At 42.4% G+C, this 20,194-nt stretch overlaps 1 protein-coding gene across 1 annotated transcript in view; it reads left to right on the plus strand.

Moving 5' to 3' along the window:
• Positions 1-20,194, plus strand: part of ABCC8 (ATP binding cassette subfamily C member 8) — a 134,769-nt gene that overhangs the window by 64,759 nt on the left and 49,816 nt on the right. Inside the window, exons 13-18 of the mRNA XM_032799206.2 lie at positions 3,102-3,207; positions 3,441-3,551; positions 5,676-5,751; positions 5,840-5,945; positions 14,635-14,670; positions 17,369-17,404. Of these exons, the coding sequence (XP_032655097.1) occupies positions 3,102-3,207; positions 3,441-3,551; positions 5,676-5,751; positions 5,840-5,945; positions 14,635-14,670; positions 17,369-17,404 (471 nt within the window). The remainder of the gene's footprint in view (positions 1-3,101; positions 3,208-3,440; positions 3,552-5,675; positions 5,752-5,839; positions 5,946-14,634; positions 14,671-17,368; positions 17,405-20,194) is intronic.

Here is a 20,194-nt window from a genome sequence, read left to right on the forward strand (position 1 = left end):
TGGCTTTCTTCAGTCTCTGAGACAACCTGAACTGGCCTCTAAACAAACACACCTGTGATTTGTTAAATAGCCAGCAACTGAAAAAAACTGCCTGTTTAAGTGAAGCAAAATATGTTCCAGGAGTGGGACCAGCCCAGGAGGAACACAAACCGGGACAAGATTGCAGTGATATTAACTCTTCACACTTCCATTTCACAGCTCCAGGCAGGTTAACGTTGGCCAGAATGTTTAATACAGGATGATCTACAGGATAATGTGTCCTCTCTAATAACCTTGACAGCTTTTTTGATTCTTCAGCTAGGGTCTGAATTAAAAGCATTGTAGTAGCTTTCACTGACACTGTCAAAACAAATATCAGTTAAATTCATATTGGGCCCAGCCCAGCTGAAAAACTGCTTCAAGGCTTTTGTGCCGTTTGGTATCCATAAACCTCACAGGGCAAGTAGCCTGGGAGACTGTTTATGATTCAGAAAGGGGATTACCCCCTAGTGGCAGAAAGGCCACTAACAAGGTGAGGAATTCAGAAATGTCTATTTGAAAAGCAGTTTTAATCTGCATGGTGTTTGGTATAAAAATAAAACCAAGCAGCTGACTGTTTAGCTACTGCTAAAAGGTGGAGAAGACATAAAGGATGAAGGACACAGCCACGCAACTTTTCTTCACTGGAGGTGTATAGTAGCAACCATGGTATTTGGTATCTGAGTGGGATTCATATGAAACCACATGTGCAATTAGCTCTGCAAATAACCACCATAGCCTAATCAATATGTCCAATCTGCTGGTTAAACATAAGATCCCTAGTGGAGATATCAGAAATTCAGAAACTGTAGCTTCAGCTTGTGAAACTGCTGTGTCAGCCACAGCACTGTAACATGTATACATTTAGTACTTAAAAGAATGTAACCATGTAGCATTATGGGAAGCAAGCTATCATCATTCCTCACAGGATTAAGTTACCATATTTGACGGTATGTGCAGCTGCAGCAGCAACAGGAGGAGAAGGAGAATAAGCCGATGGTTAGGAATCATCTTAGCAGCTAGAAGACTTGTCTCATGTTCTGAGGTAACACTGTTGACATTCCAAGTACCTCCATCTTGAGGCAAAATCTCAGAAGGAGCAGAGAGGGCAAAACATAGGATCAGAGGGTGCAAGTGTGACATGGTTTTACATATAGAGAAGAAAAACGTGCTTGCAGCCTCTCACCCTTGCTTCCCAGTGCAGCTGCACAAAGGCCTCTCCTATCTGCAGTCCCTGTCCACAGAGGGGCATGGGAACTGCACATCTCCAGAGACACACAGACACATGCTCCTCACTCTGTCATCTGAATAAGTCTGCAGGACTGAGGAAGCAGGCAGCATTATTCTAAAGGATGATGCAGCCTAGGTAGTCTGTGTACTCATGGGGTAGGCCTCATGGGGGTGGGGTTGTGTACAGTCTCTCCCTGATTTTCCGAAGAAGGAAAATAGGCGTACAGCTCTAAACCAGTCCCTACACAGGACAATGGTTAAAACCAGTTTGGCCCAGCACAGTCAATTAGAAAATCTCTAATAGATTATTTAGTTCACACCACTGAAAGGACAGGATTGTTCCCAACATTATTTTCTGTTGCTTTGTCCAGTTTAGATATAGTGACAGGATGTTACCACCTCCTCCCTTGGTCTAATAGACCTCCCCATTGAGAACTGTTGTCCTGGTATTCATCATTACTCCTAGCTAAATCCCTTTGCCCCACACTAGATAATTAATTCCCCTCTTTGGTTTTTAAATTCTTCGGATGCTTGTAGACACTAGACCAGATTCACTCCCTAGTCAAGCAAACCGTGGCATAAGTCCCTTGGCCACAGGAAGGTTGCCCAAGATGGACAGATGGATTTGTGCTGGCACCAGGGCCCAGCATCCACCTCTGTACTGGGGAGCCCACGTGCCTGCACCAGTCCCAAAGTGGGTAGTGGTAGCTGTGCAGAGAATGTGTCCAAGGCAGATTCAGAACTGATTCAGAGCATCAACCTGGTAAGTGGAGCTCCAATGGAGTTCTTAAAGGAAACTAATGCTAACTCCAAAGGAGAAACCCCCAATGAGCGAGTACAGTAGAAATACTGCCTGCTGTCCTCACCAAGGGCTCCCCTGCCCAAAATGGCACACCAAGGCACAGTCTGCACCTCACTAGGCTAATACGGCACACTCAGTGTAGCTCCCGACATTTGCACCCATTGAGCTGAGAGACATATTTAAATCAGTTATTTCAGCCCTCCTTCATTAATCGGTACCTTCAGCACCTCCTCTTTTTGGTTGCTGCTATTTGAACTCCTTCCCTTTTGTCACATCTTTTTGGTACTGGGTTGTTCAGGATTTAATCCATTATTGTAGTGCTGCAGAATGGATTTGCCTATTGTCTCAGCAGTGTACAGGGATGGACATTGTAAAGCATTGTGCAGCCACTCAGGAGAATCAACATCATGGGCTGTGATCGGATAAAGATATTTAGCCTCCTAACAAACTAAATGTTAAATATTCAGGGAGTATTTTTTTCATTCTTCTTTAATACTGGTCTCCAGGATTCTTTTTACAATTGTATTTGTTAGGCAGGTCTGCCTCTGTAAACACACTGGGCCAGGTTCATCCTTAGTGCCATGGTGGGCTAAATTCATCTCTGAAGCTGACACGGCAGACGAATTTGTCCCATTGGACATAGAACAGGTTCACTTGAGGTCCTAATTCTTGTCAGTTTGCTCAGGACTAGTTGTGTGGCACTTCATTAATTTAAGTGACCTATTAATGGTTTTGCTTTAGCATGTGGCTTCAAAAATGAGCTATGATTAAGTTTAATCTCTATCTCACTGTTTAAAGAAATATTTTGTCCTAATTTCTCCTTCCTAGACACAGTATGAGTAGAAGAAGGACCCAAGAAGTATCTAAAATAATTATTGATAGTGATAGAGAACACTGCACAGTTTTAAAATTTCACAATAGAGAACAAATGTATAAGCCACGCAGTAAACTGAACAGCTGGGGCACTGCAGTGGGTATCCTCTAATGAACATTGCACTGATCAAAAATTTTGCATTCTGCATTCTGCCCAATCCCTTTTCTCTGCTTTCAGCGTGCAGAAACTGAGTGAATTTTTGTCAAGTGAAGAAATTGGAGAAGAACACGATAAATGTTCAGAGCCAAGAAGTGCAGACAACCACAGCAAATACCAGGTGGTTGTAAGTAATAATGTTCAGTTGTACATTGTGTGGATGGACTGATTTACTCCCCTTGCTAATTCCTGACAGATCACTCCAATAATCTTGTTCATTTCCTACTAATTAAAGGCAGCAATTGCAAAAATCCATCTTAATATCCTGTTTACTGTAGATCATAACATGAGTGTTTTGAAGGCACTCTCCTGGTCCCATCACCATTCACCATGTATTTCTGTCTTCCTGATCCTGCACAGCCCCTCAAAGTTGTTAACCGTAAGAGGCCTGCCAGAGAAGACTGGAACAATTACAGCTCTCACATGAGAAGACCTGTTAACATCACAGAAGGAGATGATTTTTGTGTAAAGGTGATATTAAGGTCACTCTTCCTAATAATGCTGTTACTAAATTTGACTAATAATCATTCTTGAACTCCTACAGCAAGGTTCCAAATTCAAAAATTAATGGATAACCTAGAGCTGCCAGACACCTAATTCCACTCAAAGAAACCAAAGGCAAAGAGTAATTTTTATCCCCACTGTTTCCCAAAGAAGATATTGCCATCCATTTTGCTTCAAGTAAAGAACAGATTGCTGAATTAATTTTCAATGTATTGCTTTTGAATAGTTGTGTGTATGTCCTCCTTAAAATTCCTTCAGCCCTTCTATGTTTCATGTGTTTTTGAATAATTAGCCCTGACCTCAAAACAAATACCTCCTCCAGCTTCTCCAAAGAAAGGATTAGAAGCCCCTAATCCACTTTAAATATGGATGTGTCTGACTTGCTATAGAACTGTTTGGTAGCAGCAAATGTTGATAGCTGTTATAATGATGGAGTTATTTATTTAGCCTGTCTGTGACAGCATATGCATCCCTGACACAACAAAATGAGTGATATCTGTGCCAGTTCATTTACTACTAAAGGGACTAAGTAGGATGACTGGTTAGTGCATTAGCTGTTACACTCCGAAGACTCCGGTACATATCCTGACTCAGATCAGAGATGAAATGGGATTATTGTTCTGATTTTTGAGTCCAGACTGCCAGGAAGATAGGCTCCTTCTCAGAGATCCACTCTTTCTGGGGGAAGGAACATCAGGCAGTGCTGAGACAAGAGAGAGAATTTTGCAGCCCCCAGGACTCTGGAATGGTAGTGATATAGCCAGAGACAAGGGTGCAGTATTTGACTGCAAATAGGGTAGAAAAAAAATTAATCAAGGGCCAGCTGCCAGCAACTGTAATTTTTGGCTCCCTCAGCTGTCACCATTGTCACAAGCTGACCCAAGGCTGCTCCCAAGCCTCTGGTGTTCCTGGCTTCTCTTTCATCCCAGACAGTTCCACGCTGTTCCTTTTCCCAGTGAGTCTTTTTTTCAGGTGAGGATTCCTTGGCTCCCCTCTTTCTTCTGGAGAGACAGGGAAGGACCCGAAAGCCTTTCTCTCATTTTTCTTGGGGGCTTCCCAAGATAACAAATGTCACTTTTCCCCTGTGGAAGTTGCAAGCCAACACAAAAAGATGCCCCGTTCTACCTCTCTCCCAGGTCCACACTGTTGGGCCTGACTGATCTCTTACATCGCTGTAAACCCGTTGGCTTCTTCGGTGGAGTCATTCCCTGTTTCTCTCTCAGTAAGAGAGGACAAGCAGCCCAATTTATTTACTGTATTGGAAAATTGCTCCTCAAGTCGCCATTTATTGGAGTGTCACAGGAAAGCCTCACTCCAGTTAAAGCCCTGGAGCACTACTTTACAGTAATTTTTAAAAGGAGTAAAGAAAAGATCAGATAAACCCAGGTGAGGGGAAAAGTTACCTCCAAACTTGGCAGAGAATCATACATAAGAAGCACAGAAGAAAATAGCATAAGAGTGACTATTGGCAGCAATACTTAATTTCTGCTTCAGAAGATGTATTATGTGAAAAATTCTGTAAGCCTGTTATACTTGGGACTCTGACTGCAGTTATGTATAAAGAGTGGCATTCCAAGGTCTACAGAGAGCAGCCAAGGCCCCTGAACCATTTAAGTGATACATAGACATGGTGCTTGCTCTCTGCACAGGGATGAATGTCACCCATATTTTGCATGCTGATATATTCCTATCATTTAAGATGTGGCAAACCCACAAGGTAAGCTGCAGAATTTGTAGTAGAATCACATGAAAGCTGACACATGCACTTAAGAGCTGGTTAAATTGTTTTAATTTTCAGAATTTCATCAGAATTATTTCACACATAATGCAAAAACTTTTCACCAAAGCTTTTCTGCATTTTCCAACCAGCTCTCGCACTCACATGGGTGCAGAGTATTATACACAGAAAGGGAGACCCTTTTTTGAAAATCAGGCCCTGAAAGCCTCAGCTTTACTTCTTTGAGCAGAGGCAACCTCTGGTCCCATGTCCAATTTAAGGATGACAATGGATATTTCTCTCATACACCGAAAACAAACAGGTGTGCCCTGATGCTGTTTTTCCATTTTTCATTTCTCAACATATTGCCATAGATCACAAATGGATTTTTCACCTGGACACCTGAAGGATCTGCGACATTGTCCAACATTGATATCCGAATCCCTCAAGGTAAAAAACCACAGCAAATATATAGAATAACACATGTTCAGCAAATGTCTGGTAATGAGAACCTCAAATATGCTTCCCACTCTCCCAGGTCAGTTAACAATGATCGTAGGACAGGTGGGCTGTGGTAAGTCTTCACTCTTGCTTGCGACACTTGGGGAGATGCAAAAGACTTCCGGGAACGTATTCTGGAACAGGTAACTATTTAAAGATTTCATGTTTGTGCTGAATGGTAATAGCTCGAAAAGGGCCAAATTATACCCTCAGAGCCATGTGCACAGCTCTTGTGAATTCAGTGCATGTTGTGGATACGTATCCAAGGCGAGAATTTAGTCCTAAAGGTCACCATGTCTCATCAGTGGTCTCGCATCATAGATATTGGATAAATCGCAATATGCTTAGGATACTTCCCTGATGCACCTGGCCTGCTTCGTGGGCTATGCTGGGGGAGCGTAGTCTTGTCCATATGCTCTTCTCAAGGGGACACAGAAGAAGTTGTTCCTGTGCTCCCAAAAGGGAAGGCTGTAGTTAGGTCTGGCTTTTGTATGGGCAATGCAGAGAGAAGCTACTGCACCCCAAAACTTGAATAAGGGACAGTCGCAGTCTGGTCTTTTAAATTTCAAGTCAAATTTCAATTAATGTACTGTATACTATGCTTTTATAAGATTTTCAATAACACTCCACCCTGTCTGCTGATTATCAGAGATAAATGTGTGTGAATGTTTTTTATCTTGTGCATATTACAAGAATAGATTTTTTTTTCAGTTTTACTAGCTGCACTGTGTCATAAGACTCTTTATGGTACAATTGTTTGCATGAAGTCTATAGACTAGTTGCAGAGGAATGTAGCTGATATAAATACTTTTTCTTCCAGCTGACTGGGAATTAAGGAACATGCATGCAGTTATAGGACACTCTGATTGGCTAATAATGATTCTAAGCCAATCAGTGAACAGGGATTTTTACATACTGCACTGTTTCAGAGAACTAACTGCACCTTCAGCCAATCAGAGTACTATGCATTTTCATAATTGTTGATAAAACCTAGCTCAAAGTGCTTTACAAAGGAGGTCAGTATCATTATCCTCATTTTACAGGTCAGGAAACTGAGGCACTGATAGGTTATGTGAGTTGCTCAAGGTCACCCAGGAGGTTGTTGGCAGAGCCAAGAATAGAAAGCATGTCTCTGGAGTCTTAGTCCAGTGCTTTATCTATTAGGCTACACAGCTTTGGAGAGAAACCAGAGTATAGCCATAAGAAAGTTATGCATCAGCAGCTGTGCAGCATCCTTTCACTCTGCTTAGCTGAAATAACTCCATTTCAGTAAAACTGTAAATATTTTGTTTAAAAATAACATCATTAAAGATGTTATTTTACCTGCTGATTCTAAACTGAAGAAGATGAAATTGTGAGTCTTATCAGACTGTTTATAAATATCAATGGCTTGTTGGCCAAGTATGTAATCAACAACAGTGTAAAGGTCATGACTGGTTTCAGTTTTTTTTATCCCATTGCACCAAAGTATGACAGGTTCAAATCCAGCAGTTATCACATTTCCTTTGCTATCTATCACGTGTATACAGGAGCTTCCAACTGAAACAACCTTAGCACAGCTCCTACTGAGTTCCCAAGGGCAAGATTCTTTTTTCATCTTTCAAAACCACAGTCTGTACAAAGTTCTGCAGGGGTCCCAGTTTGAGTGTTGGCTTCAGTTATACATAAATTGTGCACACCTGCAGTTCAGCTACCAAATGGAGGTCTTATCAAATCGGTGCAGCCGCCCTGGTTTCTGGCCAGGCAGATTCTAAGGGGATGTCTATACTGGCAGAGGCACAGAGCCAACAGCTACAGCGCCGCTCAGCGCTGAAGGGAAATTGTGGTTGTGTGTTCACACTGTTAGCTGCCTGCGCAATAGTGTGTTCACACTTGCGACACTTGCAGTGGTATTCAGAGCCGTGCACTTTGGGCATCTATCCCGCAGAGCATCTCTTCCTCTTCTGCTGCTAAGACTTGTGGGAAAGTGGAGGGGGTTGCAGGGCATCCCTGGGTCCTGACCCAAAGCCCTGTGATGCATTGCTTCACATCCCAGCAATCCCTGTGCTTCCGTCCACATTTGGCGTCATCTTTCAACGGTTTATGTACTGCGCACTCTGCCTCTTTGGTCTGCAGGAATGGATCCCGAACTGTTGTCCAGTATGCTGCTCGTTTTGACTAACATCATGAGTGGCAGTGGAGTGATTCCTTAAACGACAAAGGCAAGAGGAGTGCAACATTGATCTCACTACGCCTAGTAGCTTCAACACAAGATTCCTTGTGACATTCATGGAGGTGCTGACCACAGTGGGCTCAGGAAACAAACACTGAGTGGTGGGGTGGGATTAATTGTCATACACATCTGCAATGACGAGCAGTGGCTGCAGAACTTTTGGATGAGGAAGGTCACATTCATGGGACTGTGCGATGAGCTTTTCCCAGTCCTACGATGCAAGGACACAAGAATGAGAGCTGCCCTGTCACTGGAGAAGTGTGTGGTGATTGCTCTGTGGAAGCTGGCTACTCCAGACTGTTACTGATCAGGTGCTAACCAGTTCGGAGTGGGAGAGTCAACAGTTGGACTCATGTTGACAGAAGCGTGCAGGGCCATTAATTGCATCCTGCTCCGAAAGACTGTGACTCTGGGCAACGTGCATGACGTCGATGGCTTTGCACAAATGGGCTTCCCTAATGGCAGAGGGGCGATAGATGGCATACATATTCCAATTCTGGCAACAGACCACCTAGCCACCAAGTACATTAATTGGAAGGGGTATTTCTCTCTTTCTCCAGGTGCTTGTGGATCACCGTGGGCATTTCACGGATATTAATGCAGGCTGGTCCAGAAAGGTGCATGGCCTGTTCAGGAAGCTGCAAGCAGGGACTTTCTTCCCGGACCAGAGATCACTGTAGGGGAAGTCAAAATGCCCATTGTGATCCTGGGAGATCCTGCCTATCCCTTATGCCGTAGCTTATGAATCCATACACAGGGCACCTTTACAGCAGCAAGGAGTGGTTCAACAAGCCAGGGGCAGCTCCAGGCCCCAGCATGCCAAGCACGTACCTGCAGAGGGTCCGCTGGTTTCACGGCTTGGGTGGACCTCCTGCAGGCGTGTCTGTGGGCGGTCCACCAAAGCCACGGGACCTGCGGCCCCCAAGACCTGCTGACCGTTTGCAGGCACGCCTGTGGGAGGTCCACTGGAGCCGCCTGCCGCCCTCCCGGCGACCAGCAGAGCGCCTCCCGCGGCATGCTGCTGTGCTTGGGGCGGCGAAATGTCTAGAGCCGCCCCTGCAACAAGCTGAGCAAGTGCAGAATGATTGAGGTGCTTTTGGCTGTTTAAAGGCCTGCTGACGCTGCATATATGGGAGGCTGAACCTGGCCAATGACAATATTCCAATGCTTATAGCTGCATGCTGTATGCTACATAATATTTGTGAAGGGAAGGCTGAAAGCTTCACTCAGGGCTGGTCCGCTGAGGCTCAACACCTGGAGGCTGAATTGAACAGCCAGAAACCAGGGCTATTAAATGGGTGCAGCGTGGGGCCATAAGGATCAGGGATGCCTTGAGGCAGCAATTTGAAGCTGAAAGCCACTAATATTTGTTGCTATGCTCGGGAGTGCAGTGCTTGTAATGCTAGAAGGTGATTGTGATTGGTGCAGATGATGCAGTATGAAGGTTTAAGATGTCTGTTGCTTTGCAGGGCTCTGTTTGCTTTCAGTTAATGGAATAAAGATTGCTTTCAAACCCACACAATTCTTTTTTTAAAAAACAACAACTGGAGGAGAGAGAGAAACAAAAAACCCCATCAGCACTGAGGATGATGGGGGCAGGGAAGGTACCAGGAGGAGGTGGGATCCCGGGAAGGTTAAAGATCTGTGTATTTCCAGGGATCATATCCAGCCTTCTCCTTTGGAGTACAGTGCAGTGAGTACTGTACTTCAGCAGGGTCAAACTGCAGAGGGATGGGTGTTATGTGCAGTGGGTATTGGGAGTCCACAGTACTGGACTGTGATGAGGGAAGAGTGGAATGCCACGGGTACAGACTAGAGCCAGGAGGTTGCTAAGAGTGTGTTGGCGGTGTCTAAAGGGCACATGGGAAAGAGTTTTTTGCGACAGCGGCTGCAGGGGAGGGCAGACACGGACCTGCTCCATTTTCAGTGCTAGTATCACCTGGAGCATGTCCGCTTGGCGCGCCATAATGTGTAAGAGCCGCTCTTTAGCTTCATTCTGGCATGCCGCGTTCTCCTTTCAGTCCCTCTTTTCACTGTCCCGTTCAGCCAGCGATAACAAAGAGGGAGGCTGGGCTCCCAAGGGCATCTCTGTGAAGCCAAAATGCAATATTTTACAAAAGCAATATTGTTTGCAATGCACAGAACACTGATTCAATGATTTAAAACACAGCCACTGTCCACATACCTGTCAATAACTGGCTGACCCCAGGGAAGCACACGTGAGCCACAAGTCCTGCAAAATGGTGAGGAGCCACAGGGGCAGGGTAAATCAGTGTTCCCGGACTCTACGACACTGGGCATGTGGCTTTTGGGGAGAGCCAGCACTGTACAGGAGGCCTGATAATCATTCCTGTCCTCACACTTTCCATAGGATGTGATCATTATGAAAGATATCTCGCTGCTGAGGACTAGCAGGGAATCAAGGGAGGGTCTTCTCCAAGCCTGCGGCTTCCGCCCTGGCCCCTATGTGGCTCGCCTGTGTGCAGCAATGGTCCCCACTCCAGTGACAGCAGAGTGGCACGGGAAAGTTACCATTAATGGGGCAAGAAACAAAGCAGCTCTGCCAAAGAACCTGTGGCAGCAGGTTGCCCAGTATCTCCATGAGAGTTTCCTGGAGATCTCTGAGGCAAATTCCCTTGAAGTGAGGGAGTCAATCAACAGCCTATTCCGCCTCAGACTAGGCATGTGGTGATACGCGCATCAAACAAACACAAGCCTGCTTTCTGCAACCCTCCTGCCCCCAACAACTCGCTTCAGCAGTTCCTAAAATCAAAGCCATTACCAAAGGCCTCTTCTCCTGTTTGCACTTCGCCAAACTCCGACATCTGTGACTGGCTAGCCTCCTCCAGGGTAGAAAAGAGCTCCTGGCTGCATGCATCTCAGATCTCCAAGTCATCTTCTGCCTCTGGGTCCCCCTCCCTCTCTACATCCTTGTCCAAGATTTCCTCCTCCTGGCGCAGTCCAGTCTCGACTGGCATGTGAGCCACTGAAGTATCCACAGCGGCCTTTGCAGTGGAGATTAGGTCATCACCGAGTATCACGTCCAGATCTTTGTAGAACCAGCAGCTCATGGGCACAGCACCAGAGTGGCAATTTGCCTCCTGTGCATTGTGGTAGGCATTCCACAGCTCCTTCACTTTGACCCTGCACTGCAGTGTGTCCCGATCATGGCCCCTTTCTATCATGCATCATGAAATCCGTCCGTAGGTATCATAATTCCTACGGCTGGAGCACAACTGGGACTGGACAGCCTCCTCTCCCCAAATGCTGATGAGGTCAAGCAGCTCAGCGTTGCTCCAAGCGGGGAATTGCCTGGTGTGTAGAGCAGGCATAGTCACTTGGAAAGACATGCTGAGACTTCTGCACGCGTCACCAAGCAAACAGGAAGGGGACTTTCAAAATTCCAAAGGAATTTACATGGTTGGGATGATGGTTGGTCACCTGAAAGCGGAGCAGTAGAGTTTAAACTGATGACCAGAGAGGCGAGAACAGGCATCATGGGACACTTCCCGGAGGCCAGTCGCAGCACTGTAATCGACCAGAATCTATGCTGGTACCACAGCACTGTAGCCCTGGTGCAGAAAGCTGTATGCCTCTTGTTGGAGTAGTTTTTTTTACAGCGCTACAACTGTGCAGGTTCTGCACACTAAGTAGCTTAGCAGTGTGTACACCTCAGGAGTTACAGTGCAGAAAACTGCTTTACTACGCAGAAACTTGCCAGTGTAGACAAGGCCTAAGGTTCAAAGAGGGTAATCTTATCAAAAAAATCACCATAATTTGCTGTCCTAGCTCAGCCAGTAATATGTGCCCCAGATTTATGTGGTCTATGTTATAGTACAGGGCAATTCTTGGCTCCCGTAACTCACGTTGCAAAATAACTCTTAATTCCATTGCTCCAAATTCTTTCCCACAAGGACATTGCTCTAATGAAATTGGAAGGTCTATCTTTCATATATTTTAAAGAGAAAATATATGATTCCCAGAGATTTCAATGGGCGTTAAGTGCCTATGCACTTTTGAAACTCCCACTAAGCATCTATTTGCATCTTTAGATGCCTAAATATCTTTTAAAATTTGGCCCTAGATGCAGTGGTCACAGCTGTAATGCTTGGAATGTGCCACTTTAAGAATTGGAATGAAATGCCTCTAATTAAGGTGTCATAATTATGCAGAAAAGTGGGGATACGGAGGTGAAGCAAGGGGAAGAAGACAGAGGACACAGAAGAATGCAAAAAGAAGACTGAATTTGGGGGAATGTTATCCAAAGAACATAAGAATGGCCATACAGGGTCAGATCAATGGTCCATCTAGCCCAGTAGCCTGGCAGTGGCCAGTGCCAGAAGCGTGAGAGGGAATGAATGGAACAGGGCAATTATCAAGTGATCTGACTGTCAGAAGCTGGGACTAGAAGTTTAGGTTCACCCAGAGCATGGGGTTGCATTCCTGACCGTCTTGGTTAATAGCCGTTGATGGGCCTGTCGTCCATGAACTTATCTGGTGGCTTTTTAACTCAGTTAACTTTTGGCCTTCACACATTCCCTGGCAATCAGTTGCACTGGTGTCTGTGTTATGTGAAGAAGTACTTCCTTATGCTTAAAGCAAACCTGCTGCCTATTAATTTCATTGAGTGACTCCTAATTCTTGTGTTATGTGAAGGGGATGAATTATATTTTCTTATCACTTTCTCCACACCATTCATGATTTTATAGACCTCTATCTTATCACCCCTTATTTGTCTGTGTCCTAAACTGAACAGTCCCAGTCTTTTTAATCTCTTTTCATATGGCAGCTGCCCTTTTGTTGCCCTTCTCTACACCTTTTCCAGTTCTAATACACCTCTACCTCGATATAATGCTGTCCTTGGGAGCCAAAAAATCTTACTGTGTTATAGGTGAAACTTATATTGAACTTGCTTTGATCCACTGGAGTGTGCAGCCCTGGCACCCACCCCGGAAGCACTGCTTTACCACGTTATATCCAAATTCGTGTTATATCGGGTGGCGTTATATCGAGGTAGCAGTGTATATCTTTTGCAGTATTCCAGGTGTGAGCATACTATTGACTTATACAGCGGCATTATGATATTTTCTATCTTATCTACCCCTTTCCTAATGTTCTGTTTGCTCTTTTGACTGCCACTACATAGTGACCAGATGTTTTCAGAGAAAATATGCTCAATACTTCACAGGAACACAGAGCAAGGACCTGATTTAGCATTACTTGTACTAAAACCACCACTTTCTAGGATCAGGATTCAGGTAATGCAGTAAGTCAGATACAGGCTCATCACAGTGTATTGCTGGACCACGTGTTACTTTTTCAGAGGATGATGGTGCCACTGAAGCACTGCCTTGAATAGAGTGGCACAAGCTGTCTGAGGGAGAGATCAGTAGAATGGGTGATACCAGCCATGAGTGACCCACCTGAGGCTGAAAGGATCCGTACTGCCCATCACACTGAGAGAGATACAGTCCCTTCCTGCACTCCCCAGTGCAGAGAAGGACCATGCAGGCTGCATAATCCCACTCTTAACCCACTCCACAGGCTGACATAGGGGATTGAGGCCAAGTCTCTACCTCTCTCTGCCTCCATTTGGGGGTGATATGTGCTACAGGGACTGAGACTGTCCCTGGTCCTTGTGGAGGGCATGCAAGGGATGGAGAATATTTTCAATATATCAGTCTTTTCAGTGTTTCAATAAAGAATATATTGCTATTGAATAAACTTTCTATGCATTAAGATTCATGGGCTTTTGGACAGGAAGGTGCGGTGGGGTTTATTTTTGATTATGTAGTGGCTTATGTGAGTAAAATGTAGGTTAATTGTGTGTGGGAGAGAATTTTTTAGTACAATAATGCATAGAAAAATACAACAACATGTTGGCAAGCTCTCAGGAATTCTGTAGTCAGTTGAATTTAGGTACCATGGTGGCTTATTATGGACTAACTTTTCAAAGGGACCATAACCTAGCTTTTTAAACAGCAGGTGCAGTTTTTTCCCATGTGCCTGCACAAACTTGCATTTGTTCACACAAATTGGGTAATTAGGTTGCCCCCATTAAAGCACAAAAATTGTGCCCCTTCCTGATTTCATTTGGTTATCCCCATTGGACACAAACACTGCTTTCCATTTTTCTCACTGGACCTGAAATTAGCATGACTCAGAAAAGGCATGGCACATTTATATATGTAATAGATTACTGTGTCAAAACAACTTGGTTTTTAGACAACTTGATATATTTGAAAATAGTCTAGACAATAATCCTCTGTCCCTCTTACACACCTATGTACATATACATGCCTCCTAAGAACAGTGTTGACCCTGACTGGATAGACATAGCCCTAGGCACTTATAGAAGTCTCAAGTGTTGTTCAAAGCTGAATGAGCTGACTATGAGGAAAACACTGCTGGACACAAATTCACTTTTTTTATGATTGCTAAAACAAAGTGCAATTTCTGTAGAAGGAACAGATGCTGCTGTCTTCAAACAGCAGCAACCTGTAATAAACACTGTTTGCAGTCTATACACAAAGTAGAATTTAAATGTTACTCTTTCTGGGGCAGATTGCTCATATTTACTTAAGTAAACCATCTTTGTCTGCTTTTTATTTGTGATGCAGCAGTATTCCTGACAGCGAGACAGGGGAAGATGTCAGGTATGGTATTATATGTGATTGTTGGTCTTTCTACTTCCTACTAAATTAATCACAGTGGAAGGAACCAAAGGGGAATTCAGCTTGTCAAACTGTTAAATACCATTAAAGAAAAAAAGGTGAAGGATTTTTTTTTTAAAGTCAGTGGGACTTGTGCTCTTAAGCCACTTAGGATAAATTTTTCCAAAGCACTTAAATGACTTTGGCTCCTAAATCACGTAAGTACTTTCACAAATCCCAATGTAAATTCCTAAATCAGGTTATTCCCTAGTTCCACATTTTCAGCGCTAATCAGCACTTTCTAGCACTCTCACTTTAAAAGTCTCATTTGTTAATGCAATCTTTCACCTTTACCCTTGTCTTCATTTCCTTCATCCTGTTATGAGGCTTTTATTTTCACACCCCCAGGTCTTTGGGCATGTGGGAAATTAAAAAATGTGTGAGGAGTACAGATTAGTCCATGTCTTCGCTGGGCATCCTGGCATGGAAATCATGTTTTCCTTATAGCTAATTGGAGAGCTGAGTTCATCTTAGATTTCTGGAATACTTCTCAAATCTCATTCTGGAACAGACATTGCCGTGCTTGACATCTTAGCCTGGCATGCAAACATGTGGAATGTTGTACAGGTGACAGTTCTAAAAAATCATGGGTGAAATCCTGGCCCCATGAAAATCAATGAGACCTTTGTCATTGATTTCAGTGGAGCCAGGATTTCACCCTATGTCCTTTTTCTCTGACTCTCCCTATAATGAGTGTCCTCTACTGACCAGAATGTCTTCCTGGATCTCTGAAGCATTAACTACTCTACTGATAGTACTTTTGGATCCTCATGCTCCTCCACTACTACTTTGCTTGTTTCTCAAGTTTGTCCCCCTACCCATCAGCTTGAGTACCTTTCACTATGCTTATTTCCCACCTAACTATGCATCTGATAGATATCTTTGACAAGATCTTATTCCTGACCTACAGTGCATTTCCCTCTTACTCTCCAATGTTCCTTTACAGCCTCTTTATCTGCCATTACTATAAAGCAGTTCCTTATGCCTTACTCCTGAGCCTGATTTCAAGTTTTCTGTTCTCCTTACCTGTTCTGCATTGTCAAACCAACTAATATTTCTTTGTGAATAAGGGTTATCAATTGACTGCTTATAAAGAGACAGAAGTCATATGGCTTGCTGATTCTTTATTGGTTTGCATTACACTGGATTAATACTCTGTGCAAAATGTAGTTATTTCATTATTTGTGTCATCAGTTATATTAAAAATGCAGCCAGGAAAGTGAAAATAGTTTAATAAACAGAGAGGCAGCTGACAAACTGTAGACAAGATTACTGTTATTTTTTAAATAAAAAATAATTTATTGTGCACCATTTGCTGTAATAGCTATATCTGCTCATTGTTATCACTAAAAGGTCAAGTTATTAGAAGTCATTTGCATATCCTTAGCCTTACTAACAAAAAGAAGAATAACCTGCACATTTCATTCAGATGTAGGAATTTTGTTAGAAATTTGTAACATCTTGTCGTGCATTTGTAGTATGTGTTTATCAATATCTACAAATAGATAGAGAGAACTCCTTGTATTTCAGGGCACTTTTTAGCATAAAACTGCACTTATTTGTTACTATTCCTACTAAACATGGTTCGTTAAAGGTTCTAATCTTCCTTTGTGTTTGCATTTTGAGTTTTTAAACAGTTTGTGAAATCCTTAAACATTGTGTTTGCACTACAGGCAAAATTCTGCCCTAATTCACATCTGTGCAACCCCCCTAAAATCAGTGTGACTGCATGGGAGAACTGAGAGCAGAATTTGACTCTGTATGAGTTCCTGAATTATATGATATACAGGAAAACAGCTGCAGTGCCTTGCAATTAATCCCCTTTTTACTTGTTTTTTTCCCCAAAACGTACTCAATTTTTTTTACTGTTTTCATAACAATTAATCCTGTCATGTTTCTTCTGTCATCGTTTCTATAGCTAGATATTTGTCTGCTTATAAATGTCCTGGTCTTGCAGGATTTGGGCTCCAAGTGTATAGCTGTCATTTCCATCAGCTTTCTGTTTTAAAAAATGTTTAAATAATCCAGACTTTGAATACATGTTTTTCGTGTCTGAATTGAGAAATATGTTAAATGTGCAACAGCATACAAATTCTGCAATACTTTAGCAATATCCTTTGGAATAAATGGGAGTTTTGTGTGCATAAAGGCTGCAAGAATGTGAAGGAGTGGCACTGAGTTGTCTCATAGTTGCATCTGTACAAGAGTGCTTTAAAGTATTTGCGTTAAATAAAAAATTAGGTGATTTGAAACAGAATATAAAATCTGATCAGAATTAGAGAAACCTACAAGATTTTAACATTTTTATGAAGATTAATAACAATGTATATAACAATGTTATGTAATTAGCATTTCCTCAATTCCCATGAAGGGTATACAGCTTTTCTCAGGTTTAGGGCCCTTCGAGTTACCAATTTCTCTGTTGTATTTCCATATCATAAAGAAAAGCATTGTACTTATTAAGGAGCTTTACTTCTCTTGTATAGCTATATTTGTGATACTGTATTTGTAATGTTAAACCATAAATATATATAATTTTTTACTTATTTAGTTTCACATTTTTTGTATTAGACTATTCTTAAAGTGTCTGGTAGGCTGTCTACAGATTTAAAAAAATTAACTGATGTTTTGATTTCTGCAGCCCAGAGAAGGAGACTGCTGTTGACATGGAAGTCAGGTACAATATTTTAAAACCTAATTGGAAAGAACATCAGTCTCCTATTAATGAGTAGCAACTAGTGAGCCTTCTGGGAAATCAGATTGAATTATTTTACTTTCTGTGCAGCTGCTGCAAGCTTTAGAACAGATGAAAACAAACAGAAAAGCAATTAAGCATGTAGGCCTTTTTTGGTATAAATTAGACAATGATATAAATGGATGTTTCTGCATATTCATAGGTGGTAATGCAGCAGCATTCTACTACCCTGAGACCTGAGTCAGACTGGAGAGGAAAAAAGCAGGGACTCAGTTTATTTTTTGTAAAAATGAAAGGGTGGCACAGACTGGTATAAAGACCAAGACAGTGTGTGTTCCTCCCTCAGATATGTCAGGGAACTTCAGTGCTGCCTTGTAATGTTTTTGCTGTATCAGCAGTAGACGTTCATGAATTTTGCAAAAACTTGAGAAACGCTCAACCTAAATTTTGACCCTGGGCTCCAGAAGCACAATAAAGGGTTTGCAGCATACTGTATCTCACCTTCTCACTAATTCTAACTCCACAACATTTTTTGTGTGTTGTTTTTTCTGTTTGTTTTTTGTTTGGTTAAATTTGGTGGTCAAAAACTTAAGCATCTGCATCCATATATAAACAACTAAATAAATGGCTTTATTTTCAGAGATGCTAATTATGTACATTGACTTGAATTGACTTCTGAAAATCAGGCTTGAATATGGACTTTGGTAAATAATTGAAACTTTTGACCTATGTTCCTAAATGATACATCAATATGGAATTGACTCTGAGTCAACTGGGTACTCTCCAGTGAAGTTAACTTTTTCAAATGATTATTCTGATTTCAATGAGAGATTTGAATGAGCAGTTAGATTCCTTATGGGAGACACTATGGGCTTCAGCATAAATTTCTCACGCAGGTAAGAGTTCACGAGAATTTTGCCCATGTAATAAATATGGGATCTACCCCTGTGTGTCAACCTGATCTCAAATTCCAGCTAAGAAGAATTGGATGTAAAGAGGATGAAATTCACCCCTGTGCAGAGGGCCAGCACAAGTCCTGTGGGCCACTAAAGGGCTCAAAATGGGACTTAAGCAATGTGCCTGTGGTGGTTCAGTGTACATGGGTGAATTTTACCCACAGTGTGCTAGTCTCCATAGCAATGTTTTAAAAGACAAAACACATTTCCCATAAGACTTCCCCCCTGAAACATCACAATCACACTAGCAGTTAACTATTTAGAAAAAACTAATTTGCAGTAACCTTTGAGCAATCTTCAGAGCTTGTAGAATTTTAACCCATAGCAAGTGAATGAGAGACACTCTGGACTTTAAAATGAATTGTTGAATATATATTAATCCTATAACATATGCACTGATTTCTTCTCAAAATTATTTATATGTAAACTTCACACTAATTTAACTAATGGTTTCTTTTTGAGTTAGGACTCAATGCCTGTGAGGAGTTAGGGGTTTTTGAGGTTTCATTTCAGCTGCAAGTCAAGAATATTCATCAAACATAATTAAAATTCCAACTGTGTGTGTACTTTTTGTGCTCAGAAATGATGTCTAAAATGTGCTAATAAAGCCTTTTGGGTAGCATAACACTGTCCTCTCAGCTCCTCAAAGAAACTTGTCTCATAAAAATTTCTAGGCAAGTCTTCCTGAAGACTTGACAGAAGATCAAGGCAGATGAGCTCGGTTTCTGATAAGAAAGGTGTCCAGCGCATTTGGCTGTCAGCACATGATTTGAATTGCATTAATGTCCAGCTAGAAGAGGAGTAATGAAATGGCTGCTCCAGCAGACAAAGATGGTGATCTGGGGAAGGCATGCAACATTTTAAAAAGGGAAAAAACTATTTAATTTAAATAAAACACGTCAGGCCAAATCTTGCTGATCGTACTTTGGTGAGCAGTCTCATTGAAACAGACTTCTTGAATGAGAAAGGCCACTAGGGGTCAGTACCTTATATTTATCCAGGAACTGTCTGGATACATATGTGGGAATTAAGGTCTTGATCCTACAAGGTGCTCAGAGTCCTCAATTTGTATTAATGTCAGTACAGTCAGGCCAATTCTGTAGTGAGGTAACCTCTCACCCTGTAATAGAGGAGGCACTGTGGTTTATCACTGGTGAGAAACCCCTAGCAACCACGCCTCTGAAATACTGGGGAGTGGGAGGAGTAGGAGAACCAAGCCTTCTGTGGTGATAGACTGGGTGTACTCTCTGAGACCTGGAGATTCTTGAGGCTGACCCCTACCTACTGTTGCACAGTGAGGGCAAACATTGCATTTGGTGGGACAAAATGGAGACAACTCCACAAGGGGAATCTATCAGAGTCTTCCTCACTACTAGCCCTCTCCTATTACTTTTTCTGTGTTATGGGGCAATATTTTACTGAGAAATCCGAAGAACTATTATTATTTTGGGAAAACACTGTGTTTATTTTGTTATTGTTTGTTTTTTGAACTCCTTTTCAAAATATCCCTTTTGTAATGTATTATATATTCCTCTGCGAAACCTGTCTGGTCAGCTGCTATACACTTTCTATTAGGGTCTCAGAACAATGCTGTAACTAGACTTCCTTGCATTTACGGGCTTGCCTCACAATACCCTCATTACTCAAGCAGAATATGCTGTGTGTTAGCTTTCTCTTAAACTCACGTCAAAGAAGAAAATAAATTAGGGAACAAATGTATTTTTCCATTCAAAACCTTTGTTAGGAAAACAATGACAACGTGCAAGAGGGGTTCTAATTATATAACATTTCTTTGGTGAGAGATGTGATATGTGGA

This window comes from Chelonoidis abingdonii, chromosome 4, assembly GCF_003597395.2.
Source record: "Chelonoidis abingdonii isolate Lonesome George chromosome 4, CheloAbing_2.0, whole genome shotgun sequence".
Lineage (NCBI taxonomy): Eukaryota > Metazoa > Chordata > Testudines > Testudinidae > Chelonoidis > Chelonoidis abingdonii.